At 41.2% G+C, this 17,710-nt stretch overlaps 1 protein-coding gene across 2 annotated transcripts in view; it reads right to left on the reverse strand.

The window, feature by feature from the left end:
- The window catches only part of DIAPH3 (diaphanous related formin 3), a 502,120-nt gene extending 486,788 nt beyond the window's left edge, over nt 1-15,332 (reverse strand). Inside the window, exon 1 of one of the 2 annotated variants that reach the window (XM_021065648.1) lies at nt 14,965-15,332. In XM_021065648.1, coding sequence (XP_020921307.1) covers nt 14,965-15,132 — 168 coding nt within the window. In that variant the 5' untranslated portion in view covers nt 15,133-15,332. The remainder of the gene's footprint in view (nt 1-14,964) is intronic. The other variant, XM_021065649.1, reaches the window with a different exon arrangement.

Below are 17,710 nucleotides of genomic sequence, written 5' to 3' on the forward strand. Positions count from 1 at the left end.
CGGGTATATTTGTTACAGACTTCTGAAAGCACACAGTTTCCTATTGATTATTGCACCATTCAAGCACACTAATAAAACAAGTCAACAAGGGAAGTCAGCAGTTGACAGCCACAGGCACAGGAAGGCCCCCAGTGATCCTAATAACCTAATGCAAAGTCTTTAGGTCCTGTGAGGATATAAAGATAATCCTACTATACCTGTTTCCTTTTTTTTTTTTTTTTTTTTTTTTTTTTTGTCTTTTTGCCATTTCTTTGGGCCGCTCCCGCGGCATATGGAGGTTCCCAGGCTAGGGGTCGAATCGGAGCTGTAGCCCCTGGCCTAGGCCAGAGCCACAGCAACACGGTATCCGAGCCGCGTCTGCGACCCACACCACAGCTCATGGCAACGCCGGATTGTTAACCCACTGAGCAAGGGCAGGGACTGAACCGCAACCTCATGGTTCCTAGTCGGATTCGTGGATTCGTTAACCACTGCGCCACGATGGGAACTCCTGTACCTGTTTCCTTTTATTATGGAGATATAATTTACACACAACATTGTGTAAGTTTAAGGTACAATGCATTGGCCTGATTCATTTACATTGTGCGATATGATTGCCACAGCAGCTCTAGCTAACATCTCTGTCACTTCATAATTATCATTTCCTTTTGGTGGTGAGAACATTTAAGATCTAGTCTTTTGGTAACTTTAAAGTTTAGCATATAGTACTGTTGACTATAATCACTGAGCTATACATTGGCTCTCCAAACCTTATTTATCTTCTAATTTTGTTTAAACCCTCTAACATCTCCCCAAAGCTTATCTTCTTTAACACATTTCCCCACTCTTCTTTTTCAGATTCCACAGAAAAGTAATATCATACAGTAAATTTCTTTCTTCCTCTTGCTTATCTTGCTGGACATAATGCTCTCAAGGTCCATCTATGTTGTCACAAATGAGAGAATATATCCTTCTTTCTCATGAGTGAATAACAGTCCATTGTGTATATATGCATAAATATTATATCTTCTTTATCCATTCATCTGTTGATGGACACTTAGGTTGCTTCCATACCTTGGACAGTGTAAACAATGCTTCAATAAACATGGGACTGCAAATGTCTTTTTGAGATCAACTGCATAGTAGTTTTCATTTCCTTTAGATATATACCCAGAACTCTGACTGATGAGTCATAAGTTCTATTTTTAATTTTTCGAAAAACCGCCATACTGTTTTCAGTGTGGCTGAATTGGTTTCCATTCCACCAAGCGTGCACAATGTTTCCCTTTTCTCCCATATCCTCACCAATACTTGTCCTCTCTTATCTTCTTGATGACAACCATTCTAACAGGTGTGATCCCATGCCTGTTTCTGTCATCACTGATGCTGTTTTTCTCATAAACCTATCATGGGGGGGTGTATCTTCAGAGGCTATGTAAGTGTATCATCTTTGGAGACTGGATCAAGATGGCGGAATAGAAGGACTGGAGCTCAACTTCTCTCCTCAAAACAACAAAATTCACAACTAAAGACTGAGCATTCTTCACCCAAATGGACCAGAAACCTTAAAAAAGATATCCTACTCCAGAAGAAAAAGAGGAGGCCACATCAAGAGGTAGAAGGGGAGATTTCACCCATACCTCCCAGGTGGGAAGCCCCACAGACTGGAAACTAACTGGTTCACAGAAACTCACTTACAGGAGTGAGAGTTCTGAGCCTCACATCAAACTCTCACGTGTGGGGATCTGGCATGGGGAGAAAGAGCCCCTGGAGCATCTGGCATTGAAGGCCAGTGGGGCTTGTGCGCAGGAGCACCACAGGACCAGGGGAAACGGAGACCCCATTCTTAAATGGCACACACAGACTTTCACGTGCACTGGGTCCCAGGGCAGAGCAAGGTCTCCATAGGAACCTAGGTCAAACCTGAGTGCAGTTCTTGGAGGACATCCTGGGAAAACAGAGGTAAATGTGGCTTGTCGGGAGGGAAAGACATTGAAAGCAAAGCTCTCAGGAATATTCAGCAGCATGCCTTTCTCTGGAGGTGGCCATTTTGGGAAAATCTGGCTCCACCTGTCAGTCAGTGCTGAGAAGCCCCAGGCCAAACAACAATCCAGGTGGGATCACAACCCTGCCCCTCAGTAAACAGGCCACCTAAAGACCCCTCAGGCACACAGCTGCCTCTAATCCCATCCAGAGACTAAGCCCCACCCACCAGAGGGATTAGAATCAGCTGCACCTTCCAGTGGGCAGGCATCAACCTCTCCCATCAGGAAGCCTACAGCAAGCCCCCATAATGACTTCAGCCACAAGGGGGCAGACACCAGAAGAAAGGGAGGCTACAACTCTACTATCTGTAAAAAGGTCACCACACCAAAAACCTATGCAAATGAAAAGACAGAGAACTATAACTCAGATGAGGGAGAAAGGAAAAACCCCAGAAAATCAGCTACGTGATTCTCAGCCTCCAGGAAAAAGCTTTAGACTGTTGATGCTGAAGATCATGCAAGACATGGAAATAAACTGGAGGTGAAGATGGATAACTTACAGGAAACACTGAGCAAAGAGATACAAGATATCACACTTAAACAAGAAGAGATGCAAAATACAATAACTGAAATAAAAAACTCACTAGAAGCAGCAACAGTAGATACAGGAGGCAGAAGAACGAATAAGCGAGGTGGAGGACAGATTAGTAGAAATTACGGATGCAGAACAGAAAAGAGAAAAAAGATTGAAAGTGTATCATCTTTGCCTGAAAAAGATGTGCACATCATCCAAGAGAAAAAACAAACAAACAAACAAAATGAAACACTGTCACATCATTTGAAAGCAGTCTGACTTAACAGAGGAAGACTCTGAGGCCACAAATAGTCCCTTTAAACATAAATGTGGGCCAGAGTCTGGCATTAGCCACTTGCCACATATGGCTATTTCATAAGGCAATTCAAATTAAATCAAATTAAAAATGCAGCCCCAGTGAATTCACAGGTGGCTAGTGACTGTCAAATTGGACACACCAGAACAACATTTCCATCACTGCAGAAAGTTGTACTGAACTGCACTGATATAGGTGGTAGTAAAAGCTAATGACATGAATGAGCTCATGCTGCAAGGAGGTATAAAGTAAAAAAATCAAAGAGATTGTATTTTGGAACACTAATTTAAGAGTGTCGAAGAGGGATGAACAAAGATTAGAAGAGAAGAACAAGTTCCAGCAAAGGTTTGAAGAAGTGAGAGGTCAGTGCTAATACTTTGAAGAAGTTCAGTAACATGAAGCTTAAAATCAGCTACTGGGTTGGTGGTCGTTGATCTGCCAAGGCAATTTCAGTGGAATGACAGAAGCAAGGACAAGGTTGAGGAATCAGTGGGAGGTGTCTGAATCCCTCCTTTATGAGCACACTCTACCCTCAGCCCATGCCGTCATAACATCAGCAGCAAGCCAAGAGCCGTCTAGTACTTACAAGTTAATCCCCAGTATAGCAAATTGAAACATCGTGTCTAAGCTCTAATATAAGTACTACTGTTCCCATTTCATAGATGCAATCATAAACAACAATAAAAGCAATTCTCCAAGGTCACACAGCTACTAAATTCAGAGCCAGGACTTAAACCCAGGTTAGTTGCATAGCCTGAGTCCTTAAAAATGACACAATATAGATTCCCCGGTAACAATGCACACTTGTAGGTCTGCACTGCCCTTCTCCATGCAAAACTGAACAGAAGCCTCCTGAAGTCAGAGACCAAACTATATCCACTGGTGCTACCCTTGGTATAAAGGGCATTCAAATATTTACAGAAGAAATGAAAACAACTAATTCAGAGAATTGGCTATAAGGGAAAGAAAGAGAGCATGGCATTGAGAGGGGCAGAGGGTCATGGAAAAGCTGGAAAGGGAGTCTGGCTTTGCTTCCACTGTTTCCTTTAGCTTGAAGATATCTTAGTATTCCTACAGGATGGAGCCTTTGAAGAATGAAACAGCCTCATGGAATGGAACTGGGTCAAGATCATTGGCAAAGGGATTAACCTAGAATAGAAAAACAGATACTTCTTTCGGTGGATGTTGGAGGGGGAAAGATGAAGAGTTGCAAATAAAGAAGATTACAGCTGCAATAGCAGGAAACTGAGCCAGTTCAAGCAAGATGGCCTTTATTTTCTCTCTGAAGAAAGTATCAAGGTGTGTGTGAAGGGTTGCGAGAAACCAATTCTAAGATCAGTTTAGAGAATGCTGTGGCATGTTCCCGTGCTGTACCAAGTGGGTGCAACACACACACACAGTCATACACAAAGAATATCGTTAAAGGCTCCAAAAGAAAATAATAAAAGTTATCACTGCCTCTGTATGGGGAAAACCTGAATTGCTGCTCTGAGATATTAGGGAGTCAGTGAATTTCACTCTGAACTTTCATATTGTTGGATTTTTTAAGAGGTTTATGCATTACTTTTTCAATTTAAAAAACTGTTTACAACAAAAAGGAATCAGGCCCATGGAGAAGATAAAGAAAGTGATAACAGTTTCAGCATAAATGCTGAGAGAAATAAAAAAGGGAGGTAACCAAGGAATTAGCTCAAAGCCAGGCCTCTGAGGCCAGCCTGGCTGTGTCTGCATCCCCCATCCCTGTTCCCAGCTACAGCATCTCAGAATGTCTCCAAACCTCTCTCCTGGCCTCAGTGCCAGCAAGTGTAATGCAAGGGTAGTGAGCTACCTACTTCAAAGCACTATATTAGAGGTAAGTGACTAAAGGAGTGCCCAGCCCACCAAGAGAACTGAGTAAGTGTGGCTACTGTGATAATGATTGTGATCAACAGACCCCGCTAATCAGGGGCCCATAGATTCCTGATGTCTAAAGGGCTTCAGTTCACAGAGCTGGAGGGGCTGTCACTAGGAAGCAGCAACACAGGTCAGCCACAGGGCAAGGGGACAAGAGCTTCTACTGTTGATTTACATTCTACCTTATGTCAGGTTTAAGGAGGCGAGGAATGTGAAGCCATCTAGTTTTAAAGGGAATCCTGGGTTATTTTGTGGGTTATGTGTTTAGTGTGCAAGCAAGAGGCTAACAGAGAAAGAGAGGTAAGGCCAAGGGGATGGAGTCTAGATGAAAGAGAAAGGAGGGGAATATGTCCAGGGACCAAGCCTCTTGGTGTGTTCCCCACTCGAATTAAGGCCAGGTCCCTGAACACAATGCAAGTATCCAGCAAGAATGGAGGGAGGGAGAGGAAGGGAGGTGAAAAACAGGGTAAAGGGTCAAAACACTGTAAATAACTGAAATCCTGTCACATGCCCTTCAAGATAACCAGCCCAAGAGAAGTCAACGCTATAGGGACAGGCTCTCCCCTACTTTGGAGTTCAAAAAAGAATCAAAAGTTGGACAGTCCCCTATTTAAGAAGTTGCAACTTTACAATAGTGTGAATGCAATACTCAATCAATAGAAACTATACTTCAGATTTTAAATTTTGATCCTTTGCTAGGCTAGCAATAGGCAGTAGGGTACGTTCTTGTGATGCTGGGCAGGGGAGCAACCATGCAATCACGAGAGAAACACTCGGTCTGAACCCAAACAACTAGTCTGATTTCCGCTTACAATACAGTATTCAATACATGACATTAGATATTCAATACTGTATTATAAAATAGCCTTTGTGTTAGATGACTTTTCTCTGTGATGATAGGCCAAGGTAGTGTTTAAAGTAACTTAAACTAAGCTATAATGTTTCGTACACTAGGCTTATTTAATGCATTTGTGACTTTATGATACTTTTGACTTAAAATGGGTTTATCGGGACCTAACCCCACTGAAAATCCAGAAAGAGCCATAGTAATAAACAGCCGTCATGTATTAACTACTAGGCTCTGTGCCCAAGCTATCAGAACAGGCTTCAACTAATCCTCACGGTGCAATGATTATTTATTCCATTTTACAGATAAGACTAACTGAGGCACAGGAGTTAATTTGCCCAAGGACATACAGTCACATCTGAATCCAGCCAAGCCCTCTTTATCACAGTGGTTGGAGGTGGAGGGGCAGTGAGGCGGGCTCTAAAGCCATGCTGCCAGGCCCCTGGAGGAGCTTGAGGAGGAAGCCTCAGTTCTCCAATGACCCAAATGTATTTCTGGTAGTCTTTACACGCCCTTGCACGCCACCACTGCAATCTTTTATAAAAAGAAAATAGACATTTAGGGTATATCAATAACATTTAAATTTAAATTAATCATGAATGGATTAACGAACCAGACGGTGTAAGGTTACAAGAGTAGTTTTGCATAGATTTTCAATTAGCCAAGTGTGCACACTCCTACTGTAAGCTCAAGCCTATACCACGCACCACTGAGAGAGGTGACTTGCAAAAGCTTACAAACATATGCATAAAGCAACCAAAAGGAGGCTCAAGATAACATATCAATAAGAGCAAATTAATACCCTCAGAGAGAGGCTGAGTGCAGTTAGAACATGGCTTTAATTGGAGACCATCACCTTTTATAAAGAAATGAAACTGTCACATTGAATTTCTGAGTGTAGATTACGTGCATTCTATTTTTCATGTTCATTTCTCAGACTGTCAAACTTTTCATTAGAAGTAAACTGTGATTGTCATTATGAATTGCATTCTAGCCAAGGTTTTGATAAACAAAAGCAGTTTAACAGTATAGTACAGTCCATAATTAATGTCACCAATTTGGAAATCCTGGTTAAAAACTGAATGTTACAAAGTTTCATTTTTATGATGTCCAAATAAACAGGTAAAATGCAGCAATTACAAGATAAACTTCCCCAACACACATCCTGGGAAGATACCTCACAATAAAATTAGCCACGAAAATGTAATATTATGGGTCATACAATTAGATTAATCCACATATCTTACTGAGAGTTTTAAGAAATTCTACATCTCAACTCCAAAAGAAGCATGGAATTTTTCTTTTTAACATCTAGAATGACCTAGAATTAGCAATAATTTCCTTGGAGAGCAATGAACAGGTTATTTAGCCATCTTTAATCCATGAAGGTCTGACGTGGATCATACTTGAGTATACCCCCAAGGCCCTTAGCACACAGGTTGTGCATAGTACATATTTGATACATTAAATCCTACTGCATCCCTTTTTTCCCGTATCTAAGATGGGTCATGATGCTCAAAGATGGAGAGATTAGAAAGTTATTGGATACTAATTCCATTCACAGATCAATTTTTAGAGGAAAGAAACAGACATAAATTGGAGCACACCCCCACCATAAAAAATACTAATCAAAGTTGAAAAAAAAAATTGTAAAGCCCTGTAAGAAATGAAGAGCAAAGATTACAAGGAGATATAAATAATGAAGAAATGAACATTTCTATGGTATTTATGTTTCATTTCTGAAGCTTACTGATCAGCAGGTACATGGTGTTCTATATCTTTTGTATGATAAAATATACCTTTTAAAGAATGCAAGGGAAATGTTGACCCATAGAAAACCATTCAGAGGTAAATTGTTTCAAAGCACATTGTATGCATTCTTTGCTACTGATAAATATTTACTAATCACTTTTAGCTCACCATGAGACAAAACACTCAAGGTGCAAAACCTTGGTCTGTTCAAGGATTCTCCTAACTTCTTAAGTCATCTCCAAGTTCCTCCAAGTTCCTTTGTATTTTTCCAAGGTTATCTCAAGCATTAGAAATAAAGTAAGCATGTCTTGTACAATCTGAACAACCATTCTAGAGCCACATTCCACCAGGGACTTTTGGCAACCCAGCCTGCATCTGTGTGGCATATGGTGTCATCAGGCCAACTGACAGGGACATCACGCCACACAGGTTTCAGGAGCTCCTGCGTTTAGGAAGAATTCAGTTCCAAAAGGCTCTGACATTTCCAAAATGGCACTATTCAAGGATCCATGTACCCAAAGCTATGGAAGTTTACATTTCAAGAAAAAAATGAATGCAGAGGCTGGTGGCCTTGACTCTGATTCTTTCTGCTGTTTTTCAACAGTCTCATACAATTTCCTAAAACTATATTACATATGGCTCTTTTCTTTTTATCATAAACAGGTTTATGAGAATGTACTACTTCACTCAGAACCTCGAGTCCAGACCGTGTGAAAAACAGGAATGTGAGAAGACAGGCCTCTACCAACAGTGTGGAGCTAGACCTAAGGATTCATCAATCTGTGCTTAGCCTCCTCAGCCTCTGGGATTCCATTTCCATCCAGAGTCAAGTTGACAAAAACGAAAACAGCAAACCACACTCATATGTTTCCACTATTAAATCCAACAGTGATGACTTAATTTCAACAAAACATCTTCATCAATCACATTAAATTACTGTTGTTAATTTTATTTTATTGGTTTTATAGTTTTGTTTTGGATTTTATATGTAAATCTGTTTTGTAAAAGAGCCATAAGCATAAAGAGTTATAGAGAGTTTGAAATCTATACGGTGATGTTATTTTTATCATCTTTCAAATATACACTGGAGTATCACAAGAATTTTTTTTCCTAAATGTGAAGTTGTTCCTTTTGCAAATTTCTTTTTGTACATTTCTTTGGTACCCAAGTTTCATAGTGTATGCTCCTCCTTTTATAAATGAAAACATACCCCTCAGAAAGCTTCAGAGACTTGTTGTGATCACTCAGCCCTAAGAATCAGAAGTCTGTATCAATCCACATGTCACCGGACATGCCATGATAAGACCTGGGAACAGAATGCCTCTGCCTTGTCATAAGGAAAAAGTCCAGCCTAATTAAGATTTTCCAGTATAGGAAAGTTCTCCAAATATCCAATGTAACATCCCCAGTGCCCTAAAATCTAGGCAAAAATTATACTACCACTAATATCACTCCCAATGCTGACAACCACCACCCTAAAAATGGTAACTATTTACACAGAGGTTACAATGCTGTTAACAAGTACCATTCTTGGCCCATCATATTAACTCTTAATCTTCCCAACAACCTCATTTTACACGAGGAAACAGGCACAGAGAGAGGTTAAGGAACTCGCCCAAGCTCACACAGCTAAAAGTAACAGAGCTGGAATCCAAGTCCTAAAAGTGGTACAAGTCACTGCTCACAAATATTATTCATAATGCCTCTTCTACAAAATAAAAAAAAAATAAAAATAAATAAATAAAACACTGTGAGAAAGGGTGGTAGTACATCATTTGAATAATAAAATCTATGGCAGGCATTTCCAGGTAGTTTTCATTAATTAGCTAATAACTTAAATATTCCAGCACCAAAACTTAACTTACTGAAATTCTTAAATTCTCCCCTAAGTTAATAATGATTATTTCATTTTGCTATTTGAGAAAATTACTCCCGATGGTAAGGTATTTCGATGCCACCCTGCTGCTATTGAAAGAGTTACCTTTGTAGATCCTGTTCAAAAAGAGCTCATGCTTTGATCCTTAATACCTCATGAAGTAAAAGGTTATGTTTAATCTATATTTTATAGATCTAAAAGCCAAATCAGTTCCTGGGATAAACAAGCAGAGTGTGATGGTAAGCATATTCTACAGCAATCATTTCATTCCTAGTGTGGAGGATACTATGTGCTGAATTAAAGACAATTACATTAGAGTTATACATAGAGGTTTTTTTCTTGTATTATTCTGTAAGCATAAACAAGTTATATGCATGTTAATTTACATTCTATATAAAAAGGCAATTTTAAATCCAATTTATAAGGCAGTAAATATATAAAGATTCTAGGACACAGCAATCAAGTTATGCCATAAAGTAGAGTTAATTTAAGACAACAATAATAAAAGCATGACAAATTTTAGCATTCTACCAACTGCACAAAGGTGTTTCAGTAACATCTGTTCAGAAGCAATTGCCACCAGACAGACTAGATGAGATGTAAAGTTTCACAGTGCAATAAATGTATGTCAGTTTGCTTGCTTCATAATTAAAGACGTGAGTCTTTGAAAAAAGCAATTAAACCTTGCTCTAAATCTAAGATAATCATCCCTTCCCCACCCCTTTGTACTCACAAAGAAAAGATCCAGAGTGATACAGAAGTTATAAATACCATATATCATCTATTGCCAGCAGCTAAATGTACTCCCCAAAAGCCATTTGATATATTTTGTTTCTTTTGATAAATCATATACTAACAACAGTAGACTATTATCTCTATTAGAAGGATAGAAAGAAAAGAAACTCTGGGATGATTTAGGGCAATTTACATTCAACCCTCTGTATCAGCAGGTTCTGCATATGAGGATTTAACCAACCACAGATCAAAAATATTTGGGGGGAAAATTTCAGAAAGTTCCAAAAAATAAAACTTGAATTTGCCGCACACTAGTTTCCATATACATAGTATTTACATGGTATTAGGTATTATAAGTAATTTAGAGTGATTTAATGGAGGATGTGTGTAAGTTATATGCAAACACTATACCATTTTATATAAGGGATTTGAGCATCTGTGGATTTTAGTATCCAAGGAGGGTCCTGGAGCCAATCTCCGCGGATATCGAAAAGATCATTGTACTTAGAAAACTGGTCAGAATAAAGTGATTTTACCTTATGAAGGTTTCAGTGCCTGATGGGTTCAGTGGAATTTTGACAAGAATAAAACTCAGGTGCCTAAAGCCTTCAACTAAGAACATTACCTCCAATTCTTGACCAGTAACTCTAGGACAACTGAAAGCATCATGTTAGCTGAGGACTGAATGAAGAAATAAATTCAAAAAGAGGATACAGAGGAATTCTCTTGCGGTGCAGTGGGTTAAGGATCAGGCTTTGTCATTGCAGGGGCTCCATCACTGCTATGGCGCAGGTTAGATCCCTGGCCGAGGAACTTCCACATGTTGCAGGCATGGCCAAAAAAAATACAAAAAGGGACACAGAAATCACCTCCACCTTTTCTTAGCTTTAAAGCAACTATGAAAACAATACAGCACAGCAAGATGAATGAAGGTTCTAGTTGTTATTCCAGAAGGTTCTAGTTGTTATTCCAGATGAATGAAGGTTCTAGTTGTTACTCCAAATCTTATATTCACCCAAAAAATGAATCTTCCAAAATAAAATGATACCACAGGAAGAGATTTAAATGAATCTCATAGTTCTCATAAAACATGTATTTATAAACTGTGGCACCCCACCTTTCAATGTGGTTATCCACATAACTACCTGCTGTTAGTTTCCTATGGCTGCCATAACAAATTGCCACAAACTTAAACTTAAAACAATAGAAACATATTCAACTGGGCTAAAGGCAAGGTGTCACCAGGGCTGATATCCCTCTGGAGGCTCCATGAGAGAATGGTATTGTCTCCCTGGTTTCTGATGGCTGCTGACATGCTCTAACATGTGACTGCCTCCCCCATCTCTGCCTTGTAGTCACCTCACCTTCTCTTCTGTTGTCAAACAAATCTCCTCTACCTCCCTCTAAAGAAATATGTTGGCTTTTAAGGTCCACCCTGATAATCCAGAGTAATCTCCCCATTTAAAAAGTCTTAACTAAAATGCCTATAATGTCCTTTTTTGTCATAAGGTAATATTCACAGGTTCCAAGAATTAAGGCATGGATACGTTTTGTCAGGGGGGCGGGAATCATTACTCAGCCTGCCACACCTCCAAAAAGGCCCAAAGCAAGCACTGTTCTCACCAAGCCCACTCCAATTTCCACTCTCAAGTTCCCGGTACAATTAGCAAAAGTTCTCCACACTAATACCTCGTCCCACTTTACAACCAACCTCTAACAGGAAGTCACTAATTCTATACTCATTAAAGCCATGACTAACTATTGTTACAGTTCCTGAATGACAAAAGCAGTAAAGGGTAAAACTCCCATTGGCACAGGACAGTAAATACAGGACAGTGTCTAAGGATGTGTACGCTGGAACCAGCTTGCCTAGGTTCAAATCCCAGCCTCACCAACTGGCAGCTGTGTGACCTAAGGCAATTTAACCTCTGTACCTCAGTTTCATCTTCTAGCAAACAAGGCTAATTAACACTATCTGCTATGTCATAGGATTGTTATAAGGATTAAAGGAGCTGAAATTTATGAAGCACCTAGAACAGTGCTCTGCTCGCTCACAAGGGTTAACTGTTATTACTAACAATGACCAAACACAGTAGACATGCAGATGTTAATAGACAAGGTAAAAAAACCTCTGCGCTCTCTGGTGGCCCAGCAGTTAAGGATCCAGCATTGTCACTGCTGTACTTACACCTATGGGGAGAAGGTCTATGCTACAGGCTTTTACACATAATTCAAAGTAACCAGGAGGTTCCTGTTGTGGCTCAGCAGGTTAAGGACCCAACATTGTCTCTGTGAGGATGCGGGTCCAATCCCTGACCTGGCTCAGTACGTTAAGGATCTGGCATCATCACAAGCTATAGTGTAGATTGCAGAGGCAGCTCAGATCCGGTGTTGCTATGACTGTGGCCAAGGCCTCAGCTGGGGCTATAATTCAACCCTTGGCCTTGGAATTTCCATATGCTGCATAATGTGGCCTTAGAAACAAAACAAAAAAAAAAAGAAGAAGAAGAGGCAACAGCAACTGTTTGTCTGCTTTACCTGGGTTCAAAGTGAAACAGGATTTCAATGGGGGCTGGAGCTCCTGCCTTCTTACCAGGAGCCAGTGGTCAGTTTAGCCCCCAGTTCCAGTACCTGCCTGCAGCTCCGTAGTGTGCAAACACCAGACACCTACATTATCCCTACTCCTCTCCCATCACCAACCTGCATTACTTGTTCCAGTCATAAACAGTTGCCCTAGGCAACTAGGTTACCTAATGACCTGAAGAGATTCAGATTAGCATCACTTCATCCCAAATCGAGAGAAAGCCAAGAACCGACTTGACATCCAGCAGTACAGCAGACCAAACGACAGCACAATCACTTTTTGAGGCATTGCTGAGATCCCCGGAGGAAGTGGTAGTCTCCAAAGATCACCTTCCACCCCATAAACAAGTGTTACTGGAGTGGGACCAAGAACAATGACAAGTAGGCAGACTGGGAGCAGCTGCTCAGAAGATTACCTTGAGTTTGGAATACTGAGCCTGGAACTCCAAGCCCTCTAAGAGTCTAGTCCAGTAGGGAAGTGGCACCCTCAGGCTCCTCGTGGAAACAGACTCAAGTCACCTTCAGAGAAAAGTCTCACCAGTTAGGCCTCTTAGAAGATAGCTTAAAATAAAGCAATGAAAATACAAAGCTTAGCAAACATAGAGGGAGACCAAGCCACTTGCACAAGTGCAAGTCAATGTAAACAGTCCGAAGATGCACATACCAGAACTGCCAAAAATAAGAAGAGTCAAATAGGAAATGCTAAAGAAATAAAACAATAAAAAACAAGGAATAACCAGGCAGATATGAAAAAGAAGCAAATGGAACTTACAGAAATAAAAAATAATTGATGATTCAAACATTCGGAACAAGTTAAATAGATTAGATATAGCTGATGACAGAATTAGTGAAATGGAAAATACCAAGAAATGACCATGCAAGTAAGAGTTCACGAGATTACAAAGAATCCAAATTATTTCTAAATTAAAGTCATAATTTAAATCAGAGCACTATCTGAAAACACACAGTATTTTAAATGTGTTTATTGGTTAGGGCTTAGAAGTATTATCTTTAGATATCTTTTCGTCTTTACAACAAGGCTTTTAACATACCTAAGAAATGAAAAACAGCACAGACAACTAGAATTCACATCTCCTAATATATCCTTCAGGAAAACTAAACCTAAAAATTTAGGTTCTGTTTTCATGACTTCTTTGCTAGAATGAGTGAAAGAAAAACATCATGCCTCATGTGTTCTGGAGCACAGGAGTCAGAAACAAAATGGAATGACATTAACCCAGAGAATACACTATAAAAAGAAGAAAAGTCACTGCCCAGAGGATTCTGCTCACGTGGGGTAGAATCTTTCATTGCCAATTTAACCCTACCTTATTTATTCCTCAGCTCTGTCAAGATAACTATCAATAACATAGTTGATCCCCTGCAAAATTTCACCATTCCTATAGCATCTCAATACTTAACTTTGTGTAATTAATCCACATTGTCCCTCATTTTCAGTATTCTGAAATATCTCATAGCTCTGTTCTCCATTTTATTCATCTATCATTATTATTAACTGTGATATGTAGCTACTCACTCCTCCACAAGCCTTTATTTCCTTAGTTTGTGTATCCTGAATTACATTCCCAACAACTTCCATTTGTTCACAGAAGGCACACGCTGAACTGTAAAATTTCACTAAAAACAAAAATGTTTTTCTATATTCCTAGGTAAAATGGAGGGATCAGTATTAAATTTTCAATTCTGTTACTCTCACCCCAAATCTATCAACCTGCTATGTGACATGTTTATTTACACACACACACACACACACACACACAATCTTCATTGCCTATTCTTTCACTACTTTATGCCAACAAAAAAACTGGCAAGGAGCTAATCACCACACCTCCCTTGACTGTTACAGTGAGTAAGAGAAGCAACCAGAATAGCGGGTTTCTAATACTTCGACTTCTTTCCCTTTTAAACAAAACATTCTTTAGCAATGACCACATGGCCCGCCAAGTTTTAAAACCGGCAGTTTCAACTTGGAAAATTATAATCTACTTCTAAAAGTTCTTCTTGGATTAAAATATTAAGCAGAAAAAGAAATACTCTCACCTAAGAATTCACTTCGATATTATCTCATACCCTCAGGCGCTAGGCGGGGGAAGGACAAGTTTAACCTAAAATATGCAAAGCCCACCTAGGTGACGTCAATACATTTGAACTGCTTCTCGCGTCAGCCTTAAAAAATTGGGAGCCCCACAATGATCAGTGTATTTTTCAAAGGATCCAAATAGAATTGGACCCTGCCGTCGTAAATCTATGAAGAGAATGGCAGCTCTGAAAATCTAGAACAAAATGTAGCCCCCACATAGGCCCTGTGAACCCACCCACGCTGTCAGCCTGGTCAGAAGGACCAGGGATTGAGCCCAGATGCACGGAAAGAGCTGCCCGACCCCACCACCAGGCCAAACTTACAAACTTGGGGCGTTTCTCTCCCGGCTCCTCGCGGCCGCCAGACGGGGGAGGGTGCTGGGGACCCTTCCTGCGAGGCATCTTGCCTTCCCGGCAGCTGCGGAGCGAGGCGGAGGAGGGGTAGGGAGCCTCAGCCGCCGGGTGGTGCTGCCGTGGCCGGTGCCGATCCATGCTTCCCCGCAGCTCTGGAGCGACAGGAGAGGAAAGAAGGCAGGAGCTTTGCCAGCCACGTGAGGGAGCCCAGGGGTCCCTGGCGGACTCGTCTTCCGGATCCCACCGCCCAAGCAGCCAGCCAGGTTCAGCCCAACCGCTGCTTCCCGGGGCCGCCGCCAGCACATCCGAAAACTCCCGCCTGTCGCGGACCGCCGGGACCAGCCAATCCCGCGCCGCGCGGTCAGTGACACTCCCGGGGACCGCCCCTTCCGGGCAAAGAGAAATGTGATTGGCTGTGCTGGCCGTTCGTAGGCAGCTCGAGCCTCGGGCGGTTCATGCAATTCTTTGAGGGCACAGGGTGGGATCAGGTTTGGGGAAGCGGGAAGAATTGATCGGGAGGAAGCCTGTCCGGGTTTTTTTGTTTGTTTGTTTGTTTGTTTGGGTTTTTTTTTTTTTTATTTGAAGAACGGATTCCTGATAACTTGGGAGGCAGGCAAGATCCGCCCTGCACCACCATTTGAACAGCGCTGGGATGTGCAACCATCTGCGAACCCTCCATGCACGTCTTGGGATGCAGCGTGTGACGACCACCTGGAAAAGTAGTTCTGGAATCTGTACTTGAAGGGGTGCCAGGAGGGAGAGAACCACAGCACCCAAGATGCTCCTAAAGGGTGCCCTCTCGACAGATTGCCAGAGCGCCTGCTGGACGCCTTAGTGCTGGGAGCCCGCCCAGAGGTGGCAGAGGCAGCCACCACCTTAAGGAGCTCACAGTCTACTGTGCTTTGCAAATCCTTACACAAACAACAAAATAATGTAGTTGTTATAGCAGTTATTTTTAAATTTAATTGAGAACAAAGGGAGAGAGATTAAGTGTGAAGGAGGAGATTCGGAAAGAAGAGAGGAAGGATGCAAAGATTTTCTTGGAAAAAAAAAAAAAGAGTCGTGGGGCCTTCCGATAAAAGGCATTACAGGCAGGAGCCAAGGCAAGAGAAGTCGAGAGCAAAGAGTTGAAAAACTTAAAGGGCATGTAATGAAGTGCCTTGAGCTGAAAGCATTCAGAAGAGTTTATTGTGTATAGCCAAGGTCAAGCTACAAGGCCAAAGCAGTTTTCCCACACATAAGTGTGCTTTCTTTCCCCCTTAAAAGCAGTCTTTCTGTTTGAACTATTTCCTTAAGCTTCCACCTTCTGACTACATGGAGGTGGTGTGGGTAAACATGCAGTACTGATTTCAGTACTTAGAAACAACTCCAGGAACTCAGGAGTTTATCACAGAGGTTGAGAAAATGAGCCTTAGTTTCAAGTAAGTCTCCACTCTACAGTTTTCAGGGGTTTTTTAGTTTTTGAATATTCATTTCTTTTTACTGTACCAAACTTTCTGTGCTAGTCCCTGTCCTTAAAGAGCACCTGATCTTTAGAGGAAAGATGAGAAAAACAGAAAGGTCAGGAGAACTGCAAGTATTTCCTACATGGACCTACGTATTTTCTGCTTACCATTAGATCAAAATGGGGTTATTTACTAGGTATGTGATGGGGGGGTGATGTTAAAATTTCTTTCTTTGCCTTTCCATCTGCAGAAGCAGAGGGTAATAGTACCTAACTAACAGAAATCCTGTCAGGCTTAAATAAGAGAGCATATGTAAGGTTCTTAGCAATGTCTGTGAAAGCCCCTCCCACCAAAGACCACCAGGAAAAACACCTGTAGTTGAAAAGTAGAGGTTATCACTCCTAAGGAATGAGAACCTGCCCTGTGGAGAACATGGGGTTTCTCAGTAAGAGGCTTAAGTCCCAACAGGACTTAAAGTACTTGACCTTTGGGTGAGATGATTTTGGAAGACTCCTCCAAAGTAAAGTGAGAAGAGTTACTCTGGTTTTCAGTGCTGCCAGGGATTGGGGGCAGATCAGTAATTGGGTATCTTAGTAAATCCTATGTAGAAGGATGGCAGGCTAAAGAATGAAGCAAAAGCTGACAAAGGAGAAGCAGTTATTCCTAGTCTATTGTGATTTGGCCACTATTCTGTGTGATTGGTTGTGTCCATGAGAAAAAAAGGGCCTCTCTGCGAGTGACAGGCCAGCTTCTAAAAACACTGAGGCCCAGCTAGAAGTGGCAACTAGTTCCCTAATGTCAAGGACTGCTCTTTTCTTTCTCAGGCACTTGGCATGTAGAAGGTATTAAGTAAGCAGGAGCTACTATAATTAATTTTCAAGCTTTACATAGAATACTCAAATTTATTTATTTATTTATTTACTTATTTATTTTCTTTTTATGGCCACACCTGCAGCATATGGAATTTCCCAGGCTAGGGGTAGAGTCAGAGCTGCAGTGGCTGGCCCATGCCACAGTCACAGCAGCATGGGATCCAAGCCACACCTGCAACCTATGCCACAGCTTTCGGCAACACCAGATCCTTAACCCACTGAGGGAGGCCAGGGGTGGAACCCATATCCTCATAGATACTAGTCAGATTTTTAACCCGCTGGGCCACGACAGGAATTCCACTCTGAAATTTTTCTTATAGAAATTCTTTGCAACTACAATGCACCCATGAAAATAATAACGTTATCTAAATTGCATGTTTTAAAGTACATTTTCTATGT

Source organism: Sus scrofa, chromosome 11, assembly GCF_000003025.6.
Source record: "Sus scrofa isolate TJ Tabasco breed Duroc chromosome 11, Sscrofa11.1, whole genome shotgun sequence".
Taxonomy (NCBI): Eukaryota; Metazoa; Chordata; class Mammalia; order Artiodactyla; family Suidae; genus Sus; species Sus scrofa.